Source organism: Acanthaster planci, linkage group LG12, assembly GCF_054643075.1.
Source record: "Acanthaster planci isolate LZ-2023a linkage group LG12, COTS_SCS, whole genome shotgun sequence".
In the NCBI taxonomy this organism is placed as follows: Eukaryota; Metazoa; Echinodermata; class Asteroidea; order Valvatida; family Acanthasteridae; genus Acanthaster; species Acanthaster planci.
In genome coordinates this window covers 5,489,140-5,512,765 of record NC_141788.1, presented here as the reverse complement: position 1 = coordinate 5,512,765, position 23,626 = coordinate 5,489,140, and the positions used below count along the sequence as shown (strand labels likewise).

The window sequence follows — 23,626 nt, the reverse complement described above, 5'->3', positions numbered from 1 at the left end:
TAGAGCGCAAAGGACCATATCACTATTCAAAGCTGACCAATACAATAAAGATGATCCTTTATCAACACATACAATTTTCTTTTTATTTCAAAAGCCATATAAGTCTCCCTTGTATTCACCTCCAGCATGCCATGGTAGTCCATACGAATCAGCTGGGTAGCCTGACCCCGCGTCACACACTGTTCACTGCCTGTCTCGCTGTACCCCCTAAAGGCTATCAGTGTGGGGAATCCAATAACGCTTAGTTGGGCACAGGTTACTGGATCTGACGTGCAGTTCATTATATACATTGATGCACCACCTGCAAGAATACCAAAACAGAGTGATCCTAATCAAGGCAAGCCCAGTTCGATGGACAAATATACGAAAAAAGGACTATCAAATCAAAACTGTTAATAAACTTGAATATACAGCCCATGCAAATTAAACTTTAGATTTCCTGATGAATTTAACACATCAGGGAAAATTGAAAGTTCTTTTGGAACATATGATGTATCCGTCAAAGCATTATCATTTCAATGCATCGTTGATCACCACATAATTCTCCAAACAACTCTTTATTCTGGCAAAAACGAAGTCCGAAAAATTCCCAGAGAAAACAAAAACTCAAAAGTTAGAAGTTGTGAAGAAAATGGACCAACAAAGCATTAGTTTGGAGGTCAGTAACAGGTTTAATAGTAACAGTATGACTAAAGGCAAAGAGGGGCATGGATCTTTGTAGCTTCCTCATTTGTCATAAATCATTTAAGCTACTTTCCCTTCAGTGTTCTGATATTCTGGAAGCCTGACTACCATGGCCGTACACATCTTTTACAGGTTGGAGTAATTCAATCATGCAAACAACAGAGGGCGCTGTTTCACTTTCTCTATTAAATTTTGGTCATGTCTCAAAAACAGCAACTCCACATCTGGGTTTTGATTTGTCTCTGACATCAGACCATTTGTAGGTTGGTAATGTTTAGACTAACATCTTTGGCTTCACATCACGTGATTTGATGTTCCAAAAATAACAACTTGGCAAAAACTGAGCTGGGGTGTCCTGTCAGCAATCTAGTTTGAAAACAAACAAAACTGAGGTTTGTTATATTTCAGGACAACAAGAGACATGGACGGGTCTGACACTCCACGGTTGAATTCTGCAATGGACCACTGGACTGTGTCAACTTAATTTAAAGTCGGTCTTTTGCTGACCATGACCATTAAAGTCCGGAGGTGTGGTATTTTTTTTGGCCAGTGCTATTCTCCTGAATAACAGTGACAGCCACAACTAAACGATACTTTTGGCAATACTCATGCAGGCCCAGTGTTGGTGTTATATTTATTCATCTTGTGCGAGAGTATGTTACATAACAGAAGAGAGACTAGCAACTGCATAGGTGGAGTTTACATAGGAAATGCTGAGGTAGTTTGGTGAAAACTGGTTTGTGACTTGTACATGTTACGAGCCATTGGACCGGTAGTCTAGTCACTTTTTAAATGAAATTCAAACCCTGGAATCTCATATATTAATATAATCTTCTTGATTTCACCTACTGATCATCTTCAGTGACTCCACCAGCCTCTCAAAGACGGCCATCTTCCTTCGACAGTTGCTGCAGTCCGTCTGGACAAAGGCTACCAGTGTGGTAAATGCAACATCTTTCCTCCATGGTTCAGTGAGGCGTGAGGTGTCCCCGGAAGCCCGAGAACGTTCCACGATGCTCGACCAGGATGCATCGGTCACCTGTGGGATCTTGCCAATCATTGGTTGGGCAGATGCGGCACTAGATTTCTGACAAGAATTAGACAAAGTGGAAATTAATGATGAGATAAATAACAGAAATTAAATTTTTTTATGAGACAAGAGGCTTTCCTTAATCCTAACAGTCCTCAGTCCTCAAATAGGTGAAGGACTGAGGACTGTTAGGGTTAATCAAATAAGAAGTATTTGCTGGTATAATAAAGTGTATAAAAACTGAGCTCTGGCGGCTTATTCTCGTATGTTCATGAACAGCTCCACTCGTTGTTCATGGATCGGCCGCTCAAAAGCGGGAACAAACAACCGGTTACCGATGGTAGTTAGTGACAAGCAACATGCAATATGGCGGTGTCCATGTAGGCTACATTATTCGAGAGTTAATGTTTGGATAACTAGGCTGAATTCTTTTCTATTTAGACAGAAGCATTCATTTCTGTATCATGGAAATAATTATGTTAGTTTGCAAAACTTCCTATTGTCTGTGGCTTTGGAAGCCATCTCTCTACTTTTTGCAGCTGTTAAAAAATCAAAATCTCCTGAGTTTTTCCATGTGTTCTTGTAAAACCCTGACGAAGAGGTGGTGTGTGATCCTGTTCCAAGAACAGTGTTCTTGAGTTGAGTTCCTGCCGTTCGAGCACGAGAACAAGAATCCCGCGTCAAGAACAGGCCGCCCGAACTCGACCCCAGACATTACACACAGTATGTGTGTGGCAAACGTTAGCTTTTCCAATATGCATAATTTTCACAGTTGTAATTGTGATAAAATGTCATGCTCAAGGACATGTGCATCACAGTCCTTACTGTGGTACTCATTAAGAGTCCCATAAACTATCTACAAAAATATAAATTAACAAACTAATGAGTTTTAACGAGTTACAATTAGACTGCCTGACAAACCTTTTTGACCCAGACTGATTTCTGGATATTACTGGCTTCAGTTTTGTCCTTGCGCTTGACCTTCGACCTCTTCGACTGAGTCAAACTTCTCAGATCACACAAGTCTTGGTTATTCAAATCATCAGGTATTCCAAGGGTGCTATTCGCAGGACTGGTGCAGAGAGTTGGTTTGTACTTTGTGAAACCAAAAGCAAGCTGAACAAAAATAAGAAACTTTAATCATATTTGGATTCTGCAGTTCTACGTGGCTTTTATAATTTCTTACATTAAATTGACAATGACAGCTTACTTAAAGTTCGCAGACAGGCAACAGTCATTTTCAGTTTAAACTCTTCCGTCAGAGGGTTGCAGAATGACAAACAGAAATTGTAACATGCGTGCAAAAATACCAGGAAAGCCACGCCTCAAATTTATTATCCGTGCTGAGCTGAAGTGCCACCCTCACCGACGAAAGAAAGACAGGTGGCACTAAGTATTCCAACCGGGTTCTAGCACGCATGTGGCGTGCACGCGAAGACCACACATTCTAGACTAAAATCGCTGCATGTACTCAGCGTGCTCCGCATCAAACGCGCATAAACTTGCGCAGCTATGTGGTGCTGGAGTGCCAAAGGACTGTCAATTTCTTTTCAAAACACGCCCTCTTTTGTTCCTGCTGGGAGCGGATAAAAAAAAGGTCGGCCTTCTCTACATTCAGCTTGGACCCAATTTGGCAAACAGAATTAGAAGCCGTGGCAAGGGGGTATGCATCCCAAGCCTCTTCCAACTAATATGGCAATTGCGACTTGTCTCAATGTTTGGTCTTGTCAAGTCTGAGAATGCGTGCACCAGTGTGATGCCACTGCAGTATGGTGTCTCCTCTGATCGGCGTGCACATATCAATACTAGTAGACCGTCAATTAAAGATGTGGAAATGAATTAAACTTGCCAAAAAGGGTCGAATGATCGAAAGGCTTTGTAACAGCTTCTGGTCAGTGAAGCATGAGATTGCTGTGACTTTTAGACCACAGAAAAAGCAAAGTCGAAAAAATCCACCTCGTCGTCAATGTCCTGCTCCGCCCACGGTGAGTACTGTAGCTCCTCCCCTTCTGCATCATATATCGGTACTTGGTTTTGCTCCAGGAAAGTTGCCACGGACCAAGGGGTTGGGGTAGCTTCAGGAAAGACCTTCTGATGTAAGACTAGGCCTTAGCCACGAAAAAGAGAAATTGAAAGAAGAAATATCTTGGCAGATTCTTGGTGGCCAAGCCAAGAAAATTTCTTCCATTTGTGGGGGAGGGGATCCTTCCATTTGTGGGGGGGGGGGTTGAGCTCAGTCATGACAGGGCAATCTTAAAAAAATGCCCAGGACTAACTGAACAGCCTAACTGCAGAAGCAGATGCTGTTCAACAGCAGATGAAGCCAGCACCTTCAACTCACCGGGGGAAATATAATAAATGTTACCTTGACTGCTCCCAGACTACATAGGAATACAGACCCTGGGTCATTTTGTGATGACAACCTACTGTGTACACACTGAACCTGTGCATGTTTGAGTTCCATATAGAAACTACATGCTCACCAGTGACTGTGGGCATTTGTGCACATTTGTGCTGTAAAACCATAGGAGGGTTAACCTTAACCCTCCTCGATCCTCCAAAATCCTTCGGGCGGTTTTGGAGGATTTCGGAGGATTGAGAGAGAATCCAATTTCCCCCCCCCCAATATTGGAGGATTCTAAAGGATTGAGGAAGGTCTCTAACAAAAAGGGCCTAGAGGGTTAGGGTTAAGTCCTAAGTAAATAAAAACATGTATCAACAGTTAAATGAATTAACAATTCACCTCCTGAATATTAAAGGCACACTGATGTATTCAGAACCAAGTGCCACAAGAATTAATTGAAATTGACCAGAGAGTCACCTTTGTCATCTGTTTCCTTCCACCAGAAAAGAACGGAGAACGGAACGCCCTTAGCGTAGGTAGCGTCGACCCATCGAGTTACAACTGCAAAAAAAGTCAAATTTACAACAGCGACCAAATTTCATGAGTGGATCAGCAAATTCTGCAAGCCAAGCAGCTGGATGAAATCAGCCATTAAAGTTATTGTGGAGCCAAAACTGTGAGAGATTTTCTCATTTTTTCGCAAGGCTACTTGAAAGGTACCAATAAACGATGCAAGCACAAAGCTACCTCGTGGGGTAAAAAACAAACTTTCTGCCCGAAATTCCCTGAACTGCAATACTTTACATACCTTCGGCATGCTTGTTGATGTCAACAGATCCGAACTCCAGCCCCGCCCCATCCTGCAGATGAAACTCAGCTGCCGATCGCTGTAGTGCATCCAGGTATGACCCCGTGTCATGACCCCAGGGAGCGTGGAAGCACACCAAGGTCGGCGACCTCTTGACCTTTGGACGGATGATGCGGCTTTCAAAGTTGTCCAAAGTTAGAATGGCCACAGGGGACAGTCGAATGCTAAGAAAGGTTCTCAAATGCTCCATGGAAGACTTAGGTCCTTCAAATTTCTGAACGGCTTGGCTCCTCAGTATGTCTGAAAACAACCAAATTGCTAAGTAGATCTCTGGAATAAAACTGTTTCCACATTTCTGAGGCCTTACATTTAACTTCTTATTTTTTGTTAAAATAAAACAAAAACCAAGCCAGTTTCATGTTTGGTGTGAGTGTGAATGCAATGTTTTGATGCTGAGGCACATATTTACTCGGCAATTTCAGACAACATGAGCATATTTTAACACCAAGTAATACAACTATTCAATGTCAAAATTGGCTATGCGTAAACACTCAAGGTACCCAAAACCAGGCTCCCCAGCAGGATACGGTTAAGGTCAATTTTGAAAAAAACAATGCCTAAGGTCCGGCTTATTCACCGGATAAAGGGGCTTATGATGAAAAGATCAATTAATGTTCATGTGTACAAACAAAATGTGACAAGCTTCAAGTAAAATCGCAATTTGATTAATTTGATTTGACCTCAGAAGACTTAAATGTTATCTTCGAAGGTGCAAGAAGAGAACTTAACATGCTGGTGTGCATTACATCAACACAGGGCAAAAACCAAACCAAAATGACAGCTTATAATATAGTATGTTTCATGGACATTTGGAAACTCAAACCAGCTCTTAAATTACCTCTAAAGTCCAAGACGACCACAGCTGGTAGTGTCTGAATCCCGTACTGAGCCATTAGCTTTACAGCATTATCTGAGCCTGGATGCACCATGAATATCTGGGCAGCTTCTTTGTAGCTTTCTCTGAGCTGAATGAAAAATGCTAAAAATACTGGATTTCTATAGGGTTTTCGTGCCGGGCTGCCGGCAAGTAAACTGCATTTGGCCATTGTTGAAAAATTTGTTAATCGCTACATGGAGATGTGTGCTGGTGAAATTGGACAGAAGATGCCATAGACCATTACTGAGAAGCATTCAAAGAAACTCATCAGAATTTCCCAACCTTTACTATTTTCTCAACCAGAGTGTACCCTTCCATCAGAATCAATCCAAAACTCACGCTCAACCCTCATGTCAAGTAAACTCTGATTCTGAATGAACATGCCGTGATAATTTTCTCGGCTCTCCTGAATGTCTGCCACCAATTTTGCCCCAGCATTCTAATCTATTACATATTGGGGGGCATGTGGCCTAGTGGTTAGGGCGTTTAGCTTCTGATCATAGGGTCAGAGGTTCGAATCCAGCTGGTGGCAGCATGTTGCAACCTTGGGCAAGTCACTTATACCCCTATGTGCCTCTCTCCACCCAGGAGTAAATGGGTACCTGTGAGGGCAGACACGGTTATGTTAGCCGTTTGCACCTGACAGGACTGTATCAGCCGATATACTCCCCAGGGAGCTGAGATGTTTTTAGAAATGTTCAGTTGTTGTGAGTCCAATGTGCAGGGATAATAACGATAAGCGCATAGGGACTTCCAAAGTGACATGCCCTATACAAATAACAGTTAATATTATTATATTTTCACCTCCTTCATCTTAGATTCTATGTCATAGTGACTATCTTCGTCCACAAATGCGACGAGAGCCAACTCTAAGCTGGAGGGAAGCTTGCCGAGAGCTTCGCTGCTGAACTCTGGAATTCTATCCTTGTATTTGACAGCCTAGAATTGTAGAAAAGAATTCCGTTCTTCTTGAAAGAATATCACTTGCAAGGGAGAATCATATGCTAAGAAAGACAAGGGGATTCCAGAAATTAGGGGTCCTTTTTTTCGTGTCCCTGTCACATCCGACGTGACTTTGTAAGTTCAGAACGAAGCTTCTCATTTCCAAGAGTGGTGAATTAATGCAAATGACCTGCCAAACAAATGGTAATAGTTTGAAAACCATTCTGGTGATATTACCAGATGTACATGTAACAGGGACACAAAAATGTCACACTTTAGGACCCCTAATTTCTGGTATTACCCATAAAACAAAACCTTTCTGACCAGGTCATCCATACTTTTGTCCTTTTAAGATGTACAAAACGTATGTTAGGTGGAAACATGTCCTCCAGCCATCATCCTCTTTTTGCAAAGACTTGGGGGACGGGAGAAACAGAAAGAGTGCATTTTGTACACTTGTGAAAAGAACAATAACGGATGATCTCTTATTTGACCTGACTGAGAAGAGAAAATATCCTTTATGGAGCTTCTTTGCAAGCATCTGTGAACAATTTCCAAGTTGATTTACCTGTTTGGTGAGCCATCGGTGAAGGTCTTTAGCCTTCCCTGGTCCCCTGTAGTCAGCTGGCTGGGCCATGCCGATGAAGCATCGTAATACTGGAAGTTTGTCTGGTACCTTGAAGCCCCTGGTAGGCTAAAAACAAGAATGGGCATGACAATGGGAAACCGATGAATCAAAATCTTTGGAGCACATGAAAATCAGTTTGTTGTCTTCAAATTCTAAAAAAGTTGCTCCACAACTCTGCATTTGTGAGTTCAGAAAAAACACTCTCCATATAAAAAACAGGCACTGCTTTCAAATGTAACATGTCCACTAACATACTTACCTTAGATTGATTGAAAAAAGCTCCTAGTCTCCAAGATGTATACAAGTTGTCACTGATAGTCTGAGCTTTGGACCAGAAATTGTGGACTTGTGTTTCCAAATCGGGAATAAGGCCTAAAACAACAGCAAAACAGCAAACCACACATAGTTGAATATTAAAATAATCGAGCCAAGGACACAATTATTGCGTCCAATGTACTTTCACTTAAATTTGATGTGCCTGATGAAAAGGCAATTTTACGACAATGTTACTACATAACACACTTTACCTTTGTCATTTAGAGCTTCGTAAAGTACTTCAACTCTGATATTATTGTTGTTACCGTATGGTTCTCAACATTCAAGAGTTTTCAAATTCTGATAAAACAGAGAAAAAAAATGGTAATGCAGCCCACATACCACGCAGCCTGAAGAAGACGCACACTGGTCGGTGGATGGCTGTCTTCAAGTAATATCCAAGCATAGCCTCTTTGAAGACAGGCAACAACTCGCGATGAATTGCCCCAGAAATAGCAACATTTCGTGTCTCATCATCTACTGACGAAGTACTGTCATCTGCAAAGGGAACTGACGCATTGTCTCCACTCAGACTCTGATGGGATGAATGGATCTGATTTTCCTCGGGCCATTCCAGAGATTCCGAGCTCGGCTGTAGCTGTTTTGAAGTTTCGCCCTTGTCAACAGTATCGGTTGCTGGACTTCTCTGATTGTCCGTGTCTGCATAATGCCCCAGGCTTTGGGAGTCGGTTACTTTTGGTGATGAATGCCAAGCATCATATTTTGGTTGGGTGGGGGTCGAGGCACAGACTTCACTTACATCTGGTGACAACAAATTCCAAAAGTTCTGTAAGACATGGACTGAACTTTTCCTTCTACTTCCTAACCATAAATAATTCAGCCCATCAAAAAAATGGATAAGATAAATTCAACAATGCGCAAAAAAAAATGACAAAAATATACAGAGTGTCAATTGTGGTAGAACTCGGCTTGCACATAGTGCTTCATCAATATTAAGGTTACTTAGAGGAGATGTCAGTCTTTGAATACCTCCAGAATTGTAGAAGCAGACCCACAACTTGCAAAATACAGACAAAAGATGAATTAAGCTAATACAATCATCATTTATGTATAGGTCTACTGTCTGTTATTTAGAAGTCTAGGCTTCAGTTATCCCATACAGGTGGATCAAATATTGGACTACCTACAGTTGTATATTCAGGGGGTGTGAGTGGCCACTCAAATTTAATGCAGAAAACAGTTGGCAAAAAGCTGAAATGTAAAAAGTCTCCATGCTTTTGTACAGACCAGGTGTGCAAAAACTGTAATTCGGGGTCAACATCTAAACAAAAAGAGCTGAAATCAGCTAAAAAGATGAATTCTTACACCCTGATATTCCAATATCTGGGTCCCATTTTTAGGGGTAGGCTTAAAAATGATACTAATATTACCGGGGATGATATAGCACCACCAACACATCTAGTTGAGTCCCCTAATATGGTGGCCAAGAGATTTCCTTTAACTTTGCTCATGTGGTACATGACTGCCAAAACTCTTTGCTGAAAAACTTCGGATTCATTCAGTAGTGGTGTTGTACTGGTATTTATTACCTTCATAATTAATACATACTGTTGAGCCTTTGAGGACTCTTTCAATGTCATGAAATTAGTCCAAAATTAAGAAACGGTAAGGCCCAGATCTATAATAATAATATCAAAGCATTTATCAGGTGCACAGAATCTAACAGCAGGTAGCAGTATGTATTATCATTCTCCCTGCACACTGGGCTCACATTATCTGAATATTCCTAAAACCATCTCAGCTCCCTGGGGAGTACACTAGCCCGATGCTGTCATATCAGGTGCAAATGGCAAAATATAACTGTGTCTGCCCTCACAAGTACCCATTTACTCCTGCGTGAAGACAGACACATAGGGGTAAAGTGACTTGCCCAAGATGCCAACATGCTGTCACTAGCTGGACTCGAACCCCTGACTCTATGATCAGATTCTGAAGCTACATGTACAAACCCTAACCACAAAGCCACATGCTCCCTATTGGGCATAAATTTAGCTGAGTGTTCCTGAACGTGGCACCATTGAACAGATCTCAGAAAATCTCAAATGTGCTAGACGAACAAATTTAAGAATTTCTTTAAAGTTTAAATTACCTCCACACAACTACCAAAGTACAAGTTTTTAAGAAAATTATTTTATTTATATTAAAGGGAATTCATTGTGCACTTCTGAAACTTGAACTTTTTTGGTTGGGCCTAGAGGGTATGTACATGTACTGTATGTAATCTTAAGATTTAGGAACAGGAACGTTGTGAGCTTGAAAAAATTTCACTTATTGGGAAATCTGAGGTAAAAATATTACTTTGACAAGGCACTATGATTGACATTGGTGAAAAATGAAAGTATATATATGTTAACTACGCCACTCAAGTCTTGCGTGAGCAATCTCAGTCTATGAACCTACACTGGAATCTACATGTACACCCTTCCAGGTCCAGCATGTCGAGTCATGTGCAAGTGACGGGTAGCATCATGGGCGTAAATCCTGGGGTGATGGGGGTATATATTCCCCCACTTATTTTGGGGCGTGGACTTTCAAATCACCCCATCCCTCCCCCCCACACATTTTCTTGTGGTGAGCAAAAACTCGAAGTTTGAGATTTTTTCAGACTTCAAATGCATTATACAATTACTCAAAAAGGAAAACAATTTAAAAGCCATACATGATAAAGATGCCATTCTGAATACATATTAAAGAGTAATTGCAGAATACCCCAGCACTCTAAAAGAGACCCCTGGAATGACCAGTTACATGGGCAGGCCTACAAGGTGAAAATTCTTAGAGAACAGTGTGACACTTTGACCTGTACCCCCCCCCCCGATTCCCAAGCCAGAGGAGGCCTACTGAGGTTTCCAGCACAAATATCTACGCCACCTGGTGGCATTACTGTGACCCGCAATGCTGAATGATGGCATAGGCCTACCTTGAAAAAGATTAACAATTGGTAAAAACACACAGAAAATTAAGATTTTCATCTTCGACACTGCAGACAAAAGGCCTGATCATAGAAACCACCGTGGAAAACGTGACTGATGCGATGGTAAACATGGTAAACGTCGCAGTTACTTGGAGAGCGTCCTCCTCGTAAAAGGATCCGAAGAAAAAGAAGTGTCATCCGGCAAGAGGGCGCTATTAAATTTGAAGTCAGACTTGCACAAGTCCGTCAAGATGACACGCTCAGCGATTTTGAGTGAAACGTTCAAATTCATAGTTCTGTAGTAAATCATCGTCCTAAAACTGTACGTTTTTTCTCTTTGTGTGCACATAGGTAAAAAAACTCAGATGGATTGTTCAAAACCCACGGCTCCCCCGAATCAAATTCAGTCGTGACGCTCATGTATGAAACATTTTAATAGTTATCAGCTGCCAGCTGCAACAAACAGAAGTAAAATGGGAACGGGCAGCGAGATCAGCCGAAACTAGGCATTAGAATTGACCAGGTCGGGCTTCTCCGAGATGTTTGTCTTCGTAACATGTTTATGCTTTGGCTATTGAAGTCTTTTGACGCTGCGCGGCGTTTTTTTCTTCGCACCCTGTTGTGTCCACTTATTATTGTGAGTTGAGAAAACCCAACTTGACAAATCTGCAAACCGTTTAGTGTACACAGCGATTGGGCTCATCTACCAAAAGTGGTAGCAGCCAATCACATTGCCGGACTTGTTTTTACATCGTTCATACCCGCTTTATAGTGAACGAGTCTACAAGTCCGACTGTCATTTCTCGCCAGATTAATAAGTGTAAGGTGACGCAATGCAATCATAAACTATGGAGGCTTGTTTCAAACAGATTCACATGAAAGGCGACAGAATAATACATCTTACAACCAGATAATTGACACAAAACAGTAAATACCAATCTATGAGTAACATTTCTAAGGAGCGGTGCTACGAATTCTGAGTGGAGAATAATGACATCTAATCCCTCTCGTTGTCTCTTATTCAAATTTTAAAACCCAAATTTTTCGCCAAACACGATTTCAAGGAATGCAAAATGCTATACTTATAATTATTTTACCTGGTGAATTGAATTGAACGGCACTTGTATAACATTATCAAAGCATGGATAGCTAGGTCTAGTTATTATCAAATCAATGAAATGCCATGCGAAGTAAAGTCCTTAAAATTAAGAATTCTTAAAAAAAAAAGCATCACAATCGCTAAACTTATGCAAATCTAATTTCGATCACAAAATGCATACTGCCCTCGTGCGGCTTGACGCCCGTCTTTGATCGGATCCTTTTATGTAGAGGCCATCGACCTGTGCATGTGGCGTTCTCACCGACACCACACACAAGAAATAGCGTCGGAAATCTAGGCAACTAATAGTTTGTACCCCTAAAACCATCCTTTAGCAATATATGAAGTTGTTATGGGAGCTAGACAAAAACCAAACTGATGTTTGGTTTCTTGCTCTTCCTACGCAAATATTACGTAGTTTTGTTGTTAGCGTTTGGTACCTTGCCAAGTTAAAACCTGGTACTTTTTCCCGATATCGGGATTTATGTCCTCAACAACCTTTCAGCCTAACCTCCTAGTTAAATTCCCAAAGGATGCCTCTGGAGTATAACTACCAAGTAGTACCAAGCGAAGTAAAAACACAGTTTTGGCGAACCAAAAAGTAATCAATGAAGTGTTTAAAAATATCATGCTAACCGTTAAACTGAACTCACAAAAAATGTCACATTTTGCCTCTTTTAATGTGCATTTGAATATTTGGAATATTGGTGGTGCAGTAAAGTAAACAAGTAAACAAACAAAAACGTTTTAAAAACCCACTAATATTTCTGTTCCAGTTCCATGGGCTGTGCATAGCCTCATGTTGGCGTTTAACTGGAGTACTGTCAATGGAGTTTAGGCCTACGGCAACACGGCCTGGGGGTTGGGTACCTCTAAGGTTAGATTACTGTGAATGTGATGAAAATTTAATGGAATCATATTTATTGGATAAGGTTAGGAATTGAGAATTCGACTGGACTTTGGTTAGATTTGTTAGGGTTGCAGGGTAAGGAGTGGAGGTTTTAAATGGGGTTAGGTTGAGGAATCGTGAGTTTAATGGATAGGGTCACGGTTAGGTGAAAGAATTCGACATTTTTGATTGGAAATAGGGATAACCAATCAGGGGTCTGACGCCTAAAGGTGAAAAAGCCGTTCCATACTTCAATCAAACGAGGCCAGCAAAGCAAAACTGACGTCCCAAAAAACATGTGGAGCTAATTGAATTCGTTTAATTGTGTTGAACTCCTACGAGTTCGCTGCATGTGCACGAATGTTTGATCCGACGTCACAATTTCGGGTTCTTAATTCTCCGATTACATGTTTGCCATTACTACGGAGTATGAGCCGGCCATCACAGGCTCTTGCTTATACAAATGAGTTCGTGGCTGCGATCTGTAACATGAACAAGTACTAGAAATCCAAATATCAAACTGACTGACGGAGAATTGAATTCAGTAGTGTTAGGATTATTAATGACCCTCTTTCATAATCATTGGGCGTGTCCTGTCTTTCCATTTTGCTCAGTGAGTTCATTCCCAAATTATATTAATATGACTGCTTAATTAGTTTGAATGAAACCGCAGATGCTAATTTTCTTGAAGGTAATTTTGTGTGAAAAGATCGACGTTAAACTCTCTCAGGATAATAAGTGATATCTTTCGATGAATTCCCTGTGACCCTATAACATGAAATCCATCTGTGCTGGAAATTGGGGTGGGCGGGGGAAAAGGTGGGGGATGACTTGCTTGGCCATGAAAATTTGAAAGGCGGAAAGAGGGCTACTCTATATACACTATATGGGGACGGTGTCCATGTTAAAGACGTACATCTGTGATGTGTATCAAATTCATGCAGAATCTTACATCATAATGGCATATTTATGGCTTTTAAATGTTTTCCCGTTTTGGTGGGTTGCAAACATTTCAGTCTTTGGGAAATCCGAAACATTAATCACAATCCGCCTTCATGTTTTTGCTCATCACAAAAAATGGGGGGGGGTAGTCAATAGCCAACCCCTCCTCCCTCTTAAAAAGTGGGGGACACAGGGACTATACCCCCTCCCTGGATTTTAACGCCCATGACATTAAGTTTCCAGTTCCAAACGCTTGTTTAGTTAAGGTATCCTAACCCTTATTCAATACTCCTCAGAAACCTTGCTCATTTCTCAGTCAATATTAGGTGACAAAAACAATGAATAAAATTTTCGGAAATTCCTTCTGTATTGGTCAAGTAGTCTTGGTGGCTACTGGACCTAAAAAAATGTTCCCCAAATAGACAGAATCTATTGATCTGGGTACCAGACTACGGGGTTTCTATACCCCATTCAAAATAAATTTAGTTCATATATCCATAAACACCTTTCTGCCCGGTCGTTGTTCAACTTTATAAGCGAGACTCTTTTGTGTTGACTGAAAGGGGAAGTAGATTCCAAAGACTGGTTGCACATTTTTACGTGCAATACATAGAATAGTATACTGCACACTTCCCAGAATGCAAAATCACAGGTACATCGTGTGCTAAGCGAATGACTTAGTCTTTTTCTGCATTTCATCAGCAAGGGGGATTTGCTCGTGGATCCTAGTGGATCATGAAGTGAATTAATTATTGCAAATTGCAATAGCAAATAACATCAGCATGATCATGAGTAGATCGACAAGTGGGGTTTAATGTGCTGTTGTTACACGCATACTGGTGTCTGCCTAATTTTTTTTTCGTATCCTTTCCGGGTTCGCGTGTCGGTCAACCCTTTGAGCGACACAACAGTTATGGCGGTTCTAACTCTGATGGTTTTGGTCCTGTTTCAAAAAACTGCAGGTAAGTTGGAGTTATATACAAATAGAACTGCATTTAAAAAGCTATGTGCAATTATTAACAAGGAATCAGTCTTGAATAAAATCCTTGCATTTTATTATAAAGTTCAGGTGTCAGGCGTCCAAAAAGGCAAAAGTGGGCTGGGTGTCTGGTTAAGGTCTGTCTTTGCCTCATGTTCACATTTTAAGCACAACAGCATTACGTACTTTTGAATATCTTGACCCTAATATTGCCAAAAATCGGGGCGGGCCCTCAGGCTGCAGTCAAGTCCAGAACTTCCATTCAGGGTTGATCTCATTTTCTTACGAATGTTGGCACTGTTACGCCGCGAAAAAGTGAGTTTTCCTTCAAGGAAATGCGTAGTGCGTTGAGATAAGCTCGCTGATGTTGACCCTGGAGTTAGCTGGAGAAAGTCTAATTTGCAATTCAGATACGGCGCCAGTCCTTGACTTTGGTGGTCTCAAAAATATACAAGAATAACAATTAAAAAAACTAAAATTACTTCAAATACCTCCGTCACAAAAAAGTTGGAGAGATGGAAATCCGTTGTTATTCAGACTGAAACTGAAGCGAAGACTGTTTATGCTGAATGCCGCTGGCTAAAACTTTCTGACGGGTCTCATTGCCAACATGACAGGTTTCCGTTTTCTGTGGACACTGAAGATAGACTTTGTCCTCACGTGGATATTTCATTAATTTTTCCTCTCTAGCCGGGTAGGGAAGAATCTTCAAGTTGGTCTTTATATCTGTGTTTATTTTTTTCTTTGTCTAAGGTGACACGGTGCACCAGACAATGGTCACTACAGCACCTTACGGGGCTGGGCTGGATGGGGTGAGTGTCAAGTGCATACGCAGCAGTCCAGATGAACACCTGCCCTTCTCGTATAGCAGACCTTTCAAACTGGACATTCCAGGGGTCCGAAATCAAACCACCACGTTCCCAGAGGGAACGACGCTGTTGGTCGCGGATAACACGTTGGAATGGGTTCTACCCTCCATTACAGAGGCAGCCGGAATGTATTTCTGCCAGGGTTGGAATACATACACAAAGCTTACTTCGACAGTTTACAGCATCATTCATAGCAATCAGAGTGAGTATATGCACAAGCATGTTGAGTTAGAAAACAAGGCAAATTGTGCCGCTTTGAATCACGTTTTTTACGTGTTTCCCAATGTGGCGGTTTCAAAATAGGAGTGCAGAAGCTACCTTGAAAACGGATACCCGTACATCTATTACCAGCTGCAGTGGAGCACCCGGGGGGGAGGACAATAGTCTTGGGCCCCCTTAAGATTTTCATTCTTAAAAAACCTTTTAAAAACGAATATTCAACATACACCCAAATCTGCAGCTACTAGCTCTGATGCAGCCGCATACGGCCAGTCTCAGGTGGTGCAACGGGGGGGGGGGCTTGATCATCATGAGATATTGGAGGTAAAGTACGCTTCAAGGTCTGCCCCTCAGACAAATCCAGGTTGAACCACTGACTGCCAACGTATTTTTTACGCAACCGGCTAGACATGGCTCTTGAAATTTGGACACCGTGACAGCCGACGTTTTCTCTGGCCATGGCGCGCTTGGCATCCTGAACGATGCCAACACGAAAAGACCACATCAACACAAGTATCGGCACCATCTCGTTCGAGCCATCAGTTTTCATTTAATATCCATAATTATTCGAAGTTCACTGGAATAACAATGAACTCATTGTTTGCGAATTTGCAGCGCAAATGTTTGCCTTGAAGTCCGCATTTCACGCCAAATATGAGCCAAAGCCCCCAGGCTCACATTGCATTTTATTGATGGCAATTTGAGGCGTTTTTAAGATAGGTCTTCTCCTATTAAATCCCCTATTTTCTTTAATACAGAGCGTCAAAGTTTTTTCCCATATTGGTTAATAAAACAAAGATGTTCACTTGATGTCATTATGAGTCAATCATCGTAAGTCAGCCTCAAGGGGGTGTGAGGACTACTCAAGACATGAGCTGTAACGAAGGCTTTTATTTCAAGAAATTGCTGTCACTATTTAGTCCCTGTGATTTCATAAACAATGTGATAAACTTACGATTGACTGGTTTGCAGGGAAGTTCGAACCAGCCGATGGACAAGTCACAAAGACCGTCAACAAGGGAGAAAACGTGACTCTGGCGGTGATCCCAGCCAACAACGGCAGTCTTCCCCTATGGCATCGGTTTACTTACGTGGGCTCACGTTCCAATCTAGCTTCCATGCAGTATGTGATCCAACTGAGTTCAGGCATGGTGGCCGATGGTGATTTCTTTGTCGTCACTGAGAGAGACGCTGCACTTGACGACAATCACTTTGGAATGATTAGGCTCATTATCAGAGGTATACGTCGAAGTTGCCGGAGGAAAAATTCCTCTTGTTGCACCATACACATGTAATGTACAGTTTTAAAGTACGTATTTATTGTTGCATAACAATTTGATTGTCTGCAGTTTGGGGATGTATTGAAAACAAAATTGAGGAATAGTCGAAAATGTATTGAAAACAAAAATGAGCAATTGTCGAAAATCGGGCAAAATATAGTACATGGTCAAGGAAAGGACGACGCCAACGCCTGAGGGTTGTTTTTCTAGGGGGTCCTTGATTCCTTCTCCCTCTCCCACAACACCCATGCTCACCAATGCTGACTTCCGATGGTTGGAAAAAGGTAACCAAGGGGTAACAACGGCAGAACGCGACGGCAGAGTGAAGCCGTGGCAGTGTCCCCATATGCCGTTGCGTTCCGAGTTGAGGTAACGCAACATGTCGTAAATGGTACACGATAAGATCAGCACTGACAAATGAAAACCGTTGGTTAGAAGCGTATCCAAGTTTTGAATCCAAGGGGGCAAAATGTGACTTTGTTGTTTTTTTTTCGGCACTGTCTGTTTGGTTTGATGTGGTTTGGTTTGTTCAGTTTGATTTTGTTTGTCTTGGTGTGGTTTCGTTTGATGCGGCGTAGTGCGGTTAGGTGTAGTTTGGTTTGGTTTGGGTCGGGTTGGGGTGGTTTGGTTTGATTTGTTGGGGTGTAGTTCAGTTTGGCGTGGTTTGGTTCGATTTGGTTTGGTGTGTATGGTTTTGTTTGGTTTGGTGTGGTGTGGTTTGGTATGGTTTAGTTTCGGTTGGTTTGGTTTAGCTTGGTTTGGATTGTGTGGTTTGGTTTATCTGAAACAATGTTTTATTTATTATTTATCCGTTGAAACCCCCTTATCTTCAGGAAGGCAATAATATCTTTTTCTAAAATGTTTTTGCTTTCAAGTCTTTGAAAATGGCAACATGCCGATGCTACTTCCCTTATTAAACTGGCAGTTGCAACTGAGAGTTTCGAATGCAGTCAAACTTCTTAATCACCTTCATCTAATGCTTGACGATTCTGAATGATCTTAAAGGCACCTTTCCATGCGTTTGTTTTTGACCGCGTTGCGTACGCGATGCAACCATGCGTTTCACTAAACGACTCCATTAACATAATACACGTGTGCGTTGCATTCGTCCAGGGTGCGATTTTGACAGATACGCAACGCTGGGCGCAAGTGTTCACGCGCATATGGAAAGGCGGCTTCAAGGTGGTTTATGTTTGGCCAACGTGGATACAGATTTCTTATTTCCCCCATTCCGATTGTACTTTTTGCGTATAGGCTGTGTTGCGGGCAAGTGGGGTCCTCCTGATTGTGCCAAGGTGTGTGAAATGTGCTACAATGGAGGAGTGTGTGATGATGAGACAGGAGACTGCATCTGTCCACCAGGATTCAGTGGACCAAACTGCCTCACTGGTAAGCTCATTGCCTGGTCATAGGTTGGTCTGTCTGTTTGTTTGTCTTGGTTTGACATGTGCTACAATGGAGGAGTGTGTGATGATGAGACAGGAGACTGCATCTGTCCACCAGGATTCAATGGACCAAACTGCCTCACTGGTCAGCTTATTACCTGGTCACAGGTTGGTCTGTCTGTTTGTTTGTCTTGGTGTGACATGTGCTACGATGGAGGAGTGTGTGATGATCGAGTAGAAGAGTGCATCTGCCCACCAGGATTCAGTGGACCAAACTGCCTCACTGGTAAGGTCATTGCCTGGTCACAGGTTGTTCTGTCTGTCTGTTTGTCTTGGTGTGACGTGTTACAATAGAAGAGTGTGTGATGATGAGACAAGAGACTGTGTCTGCCCACAAGAACTCAGTGTACCAAACAGCTTTAGTAGTAAGCTCGTTATTGTTGTCGTTCAAACTGGTTGAACCTATGCTCGTATAAAAATTACTGGAATTCATTTCTGCCCCATCTGGAACAGCATGTGGTAAGCACAAGTTCGGTTGGCACTGTGAATATGAATGTGGCGCTGAAAACATCATTCAGAGTTGTACAGGGAGCCAGTTTGGTCTACCAGACCCCTATGGGAACAGCTGCATCTCGGGATATTATGGGAAGGACTGCGATACAGGTACGTGAAAGTTCAGCATGGTATGCTCATCCAAAATGGTCGTACCAAAGGTGTGCGTGGATTGGGGTTTTGTAACAAAACAGCCATTGTATACTGATTGAGAAACTCAATTAAAGAGCTGTCACGGGCATCACTGTGTCAATGCCAACTCGCAAGAATGATTCCCATATAAACATTATTGTATGGCGTGTAAGTAAATTGTGTGCTCGTCAATCTCAGGTAAGAACTGACTGCCAAAACGATGCGCATCCCACGAGACAATTCGAACACCACACGTAAACCACGCATGGCGTCCTGGTATCGCTATACAGGTCATTTCTCATTGGAATACAGGCCTACCACGGATCTCCATTAGAAACTCATAAATAAAATCGGCTATTGAAATTTAAACCGAAAAACACAAAGTTCTGTTTCTGTACAGTGCTGTCTTAATTTCAGAGTGTTCAAATGGGACTTTCGGCGCTGGATGTACACAGACCTGTCACTGTAAGTCGGGAACCTGCGATGGCTTCACTGGAGAATGCACAGGGTCGCCTGAATGTGCAACAGGCTGGTCAGGATCGAATTGCCAAAGTAATCCCATTGAAATAATTGCTAGTGTAGGCCCTACTGGTTATTGATGAGGTGTGTGTCCAAACTTGCATAGAGAAGATAAATGTAACTTACCTGTGGCAGTGACATCCTTCACCAACTAGAAATACGTATGAAATCGAATTCTCTTCTTTTCCATTGCATTCCAGAAAATGCAGAAGATTCTTCTGACTTACGGATTTTATCTTTCAAATTTTACATTATGCAGTTCCCGATAAGTGTCCCGTCGGATATTATGGATCAGAGTGTATCAGAAAGTGTCTGTGCTTCAACAGGACAGTACCAGAGGGAGAGTGTGATAGAGTCACGGGACAATGTTCCACTCCTACAGGTACATAAAATACCCACCCTAAGAAATAAAGGTTCAAATTTGCACCCCTATCACTGATATAATAGCAGCACCAATGAAGGTGCACATCTGTCCCCAGTACATGGTGTATGTTCCCCTGTATGGGGTGCACACACCCAAATTGGGGTGCAAGTTTGCACCAGTTATTGTGCCTGCTGCTATTGTATCAACAGGGGTGCAAATGTGAACCTGTGTTCTTAGAGTGGATATTCTATTTGGCTCACTGTATGGCACACGGCAAGGAACCATTGAAAAACGTGTAGTGGAATCCCTTTTTTGCATACGCACGCTGGGTGACAGAATCCAGCATGGTCAAAATATAGCACAAACGGTTTTCTGTTGTAGGTTTTACAGTCGGAGCGGACAAACCGTGTGGTCGTTCGATAAACCGGTGCGTTTAGAAACTGGAGCAATTTTTCCAAAGGTACCGCGCTGAGAGACTGTGCGTTCTTGCCAGTCATCGTTCTCGTTGGGGATGACGTCACGGTGGGTATATTGGGTGCGTTCGATTAACTTCCCTAAACACACCAGTGTTACACTCAAGGGAAGCCTCAAAATGAGGCTTATGCTGCAGTGTGTTTTCCAAGGCATTCTGGGAAAAAGGTCAAGTCCCCGCCTCATTCGATTCCATCATGTACGTCCATGCTCGAGCAGTCCATCCGTGACGTCATTACACTCGGGCAGCCTCCAGAGACCTGCTCGCTAGCTGGGGTAGTGGTGGCTGACACCAGGGCAGGCACGAACATCACGTGATGGCTAAACGAACGCTCTCATGTAAGTTTGACTTACACGTGTAAGCTAATCGAACGCACCCATTACATAGTACACAAATGCAGCTTGGTTTGAGGAGAAGAGTAATTCCCACTATTTTCCTGAAATAAACCAAACTGTATTTGTTTGACTACACTTCATAAATATTCAAATAGAAATCTCACGTTACTTGCAGTCACAGACGTCATTGTTGTGTCTCCGCTGCTAAATTTTCACGTAATAATAATGGAGTGCACAGAAACATGTCTTCAATAGTCTGGTGCCGACATACGTTTTGGGTCTTTACTGTAATAGTTATTAGGATTCAACTCCAGACTGGTTCCGTAAAGACTACATGACACAGACTACATATGTACGTGGCGGATTCCAGAGGGATTTTTTTATGCTACCAGAAAAAAAAACACTACTGCACGGAAGCGAGGTGGATGCTCACTGCTATGACGTCACCTGGTCGCGTATCATTTCTACTTCCCAGACGCGAAATGGAATCGGCCAATGACGCGCTCCGATTTGCTAATGAATATTTATGAGGTGAAGTAAGAGAGAGAGAGAGAGAGAGAGAGAGAGAGAGAGAGAGAGAGAGAGAGAGAGAGAGAGAGAGAGAGAGAGAGAGAGAGAGAGAGATGCACAGTCTCTTGTAAAGGCGGTTTCGGTGTATGAGCCACCCATACTTTATCACTGCAGTGATCGCAGCAATCATTTTGACTAAAGGATGTACAGGTAATAACTGCTTTCTGGCAAAAGGGCAAGAGATGATTCTCGTCCCCATTTTGTTGAGAGCAAATAAGCTAACTATTTTGCTTTTCATTTTTAGAGCCTCTTAATGTAGTTCTACTAGCGGCAATCGGTGGAGGTATCCTTGTCGTCTTGATTGGGGTATCCCTCTCAGTAACATTTACCTGTCTTGGTCGGAATCGTCGCCAGCGTCACAGAACCAAACAAAGGGATAGACGTAGTAATGACGACAGTGTAAGTTTCTTTAACGAATAATGCAGAATGTTATTTAGTTGTTATTCACAAATTTACCTTTCATTCTCTTTAATAGTAACAATATCACAGTTTGTCTTTCATTCTTATGGTGGATGCAAAAAATAATCCTCACGTATAAGAACATGCAACTCAGCACATAAAATCAAATCAGGCTAAACAGAAGCTAATACGGGTATTCTAGTGTTGGGAAGTGAAATGCACTTTTTCGAAGGACGTGGCAAATAGTCAACGTAAGCCTCACATAATTGTACATATTAACTGAAATTTTAATACTTAAGCTATTTCCATAGCTAGGCTGTTGCTGATGATTGTGAGGATGCCCCGCTGAGTATGACTTTAAAACACTAGTACTTTATCTTCATGTTTTCGGGTGATTGCACACTGACTACATTTTTGATCCTGTTTTGAAAAGGCTGAGTACGAAAACAATGACGCACAGGATCTTAGAGCAGAAGGTTCACGGCCGATGACACAGGAAGAATTGCCGGCACAATTCTATGAGAATGACTTCAGGAACCTGCCCAAAGCAGACGTCGGCCATGATGAAGCTCGGTGCCCGTACGTGGAGGTGGTGGCAACGCCCAATTAAAACCGTTGTCCACTCTAAATGGGGAAATCCCCCAGTCGAAAACGAAAGTGGGTATCTTCTCGTAGACTTTAATCAGCACCCTTGCTTTCGGCGGCTAGTCGAGGACGGAAGAAGTTTCAAAGGGGCCCATACCTCTATACTGAGGAAGGAGAGTTGGGAACTGTTTTCAAAGCTGCTTATTAAATTTCTTATGCGGGAGGGTTGAGGCTGTGGTCCTGGATTGAAAAAGCATTGTTTGCCACTCCACGAGTGCGACTGACACTTCACAGTCTACTTGAACAACAGAGAAAATTAATTTAGTTTACATCGATTAATATATTCAGTTTGCATGTGTCTTATTATAAAACCTTGACACCTGTTGTACTAACTCTTCTCTTCAAAGGCCGCTTTCTGTAAACAGCGACGCACCTTGATGAAGAGATTTGCTCCTTAAGTGCGGTCGTTTTAAAATAGACTAGAATGCAGCCACGTTGATAACATTGGCTTGTATGCCCTTCTGTATACCTTGTTTACGTTTCAATTTCAGAATTCAACTTTTAAATTCAACAATTTAAAGCTGGAAATTAGATTTTTTTTATGTACGGCGTTGCTTGATTTTACTTCAGAAACACCATCAAATAACCGAGGTTAACCTTTTTTGCTACCCGACGCTGGGTATCAAGTCGAAATCTGAGAAAGCGCACGATACGATCTGTATGCATTAACAATAATCTACGACTTTAATGTTGATAACAGGGGTTCAAGTGAACCACGATCTTTAAATTCACGACTAAGCCAACTTGTACAAATCCTCTCTGCGAATTCTGCAAAACGACAGTGCGCCACTCAATGATGTTGCCGTCTTTAGCTTAGCATGTCATGTTGACCGCTCCGTGCAACATGCACAATGGTTTATCCCGTGTTGTGTAAGCTATGACTACTGTTAAGAATCATCAAGAAGGCGTATTCTTTGCCTTATAAATATTGGACTCAATGTAACCATGTATTAATATTATACACTCAGTCAAATTAAAACGGTAAATATTTCTAAAAATGACAATGGTTATTTGGTACGATAGTATACATGTTCTTGTGTTTATTTTAATGAAATGCAACTTGGGAAATCTGGTCTCGATGTCAGTAAAGTTTCAGTTATTCCATGTTATAATTACACAAACGTTTTGAAGAAATAATCGTTATCCTTTATCCCAAATACAAAGGTATACGTGCTTTCCCTCCTATATGATTGGAAAACACCGTGGCGATCACGCATTAGGGCGCCCCCTTTTAATTTCTTATCCCGACATGTGGGCCTTCTTTTGTGGCTCCTATAATGGTAAGGGAAACGCTTTTTTATGCCGCCAAACCTGTCTACATCATGACCAGGATTTAAAAAGAATTTTTAATTT

The 23,626-nt window shown here is 41.9% G+C and overlaps 2 protein-coding genes across 3 annotated transcripts in view; one reads left to right on the top strand and one right to left on the bottom strand.

Annotated features, from left to right (window-relative positions):
* LOC110984364 (uncharacterized) overlaps positions 1 to 10,792 on the bottom strand; it is a 42,684-nt gene extending 31,892 nt beyond the window's left edge. For both annotated transcript variants that reach the window (XM_022244502.2, XM_087144115.1), the window contains exons 1-12: positions 10,630 to 10,792; positions 8,031 to 8,450; positions 7,633 to 7,745; positions 7,314 to 7,439; positions 6,608 to 6,742; positions 5,765 to 5,891; positions 4,867 to 5,166; positions 4,536 to 4,619; positions 3,671 to 3,822; positions 2,636 to 2,830; positions 1,534 to 1,771; positions 120 to 301 (exon numbers count right to left, since the gene is read on the bottom strand). In XM_022244502.2, coding sequence (XP_022100194.2) covers positions 120 to 301; positions 1,534 to 1,771; positions 2,636 to 2,830; positions 3,671 to 3,822; positions 4,536 to 4,619; positions 4,867 to 5,166; positions 5,765 to 5,891; positions 6,608 to 6,742; positions 7,314 to 7,439; positions 7,633 to 7,745; positions 8,031 to 8,450; positions 10,630 to 10,681 — 2,124 coding nt within the window. In that variant the 5' untranslated portion in view covers positions 10,682 to 10,792. The remainder of the gene's footprint in view (positions 1 to 119; positions 302 to 1,533; positions 1,772 to 2,635; positions 2,831 to 3,670; positions 3,823 to 4,535; positions 4,620 to 4,866; positions 5,167 to 5,764; positions 5,892 to 6,607; positions 6,743 to 7,313; positions 7,440 to 7,632; positions 7,746 to 8,030; positions 8,451 to 10,629) is intronic.
* A 3,337-nt stretch (positions 10,793 to 14,129) lies between these two features.
* On the top strand, positions 14,130 to 23,277 carry LOC110984397 (uncharacterized). Its single transcript, XM_022244575.2, has 9 exons — positions 14,130 to 14,515; positions 15,286 to 15,603; positions 16,593 to 16,859; positions 18,155 to 18,289; positions 18,799 to 18,948; positions 19,387 to 19,521; positions 19,748 to 19,870; positions 21,474 to 21,628; positions 22,062 to 23,277. The coding sequence occupies exons 1-9, from the start codon at positions 14,368 to 14,370 to the stop codon at positions 22,236 to 22,238; spliced, it is 1,608 nt and encodes a 535-aa protein (XP_022100267.2). The 5' UTR covers positions 14,130 to 14,367; the 3' UTR covers positions 22,239 to 23,277.
* The last annotated feature ends 349 nt before the right edge of the window (positions 23,278 to 23,626 follow it).

Bases quoted from the DNA above. Each gene is read 5' to 3' on its own strand.
- LOC110984397 (XM_022244575.2), top strand. From the start codon at position 14,368: ATGTGCTGTTGTTACACGCATACTGGTGTCTGCCTAATTTTTTTTTCG. The intron at 15,604-16,592 runs GTGAGTATATGC...ACTGGTTTGCAG, and splicing joins CATCATTCATAGCAATCAGA to GGAAGTTCGAACCAGCCGAT. The intron at 18,949-19,386 runs GTACGTGAAAGT...TCTTAATTTCAG, and splicing joins TGGGAAGGACTGCGATACAG to AGTGTTCAAATGGGACTTTC.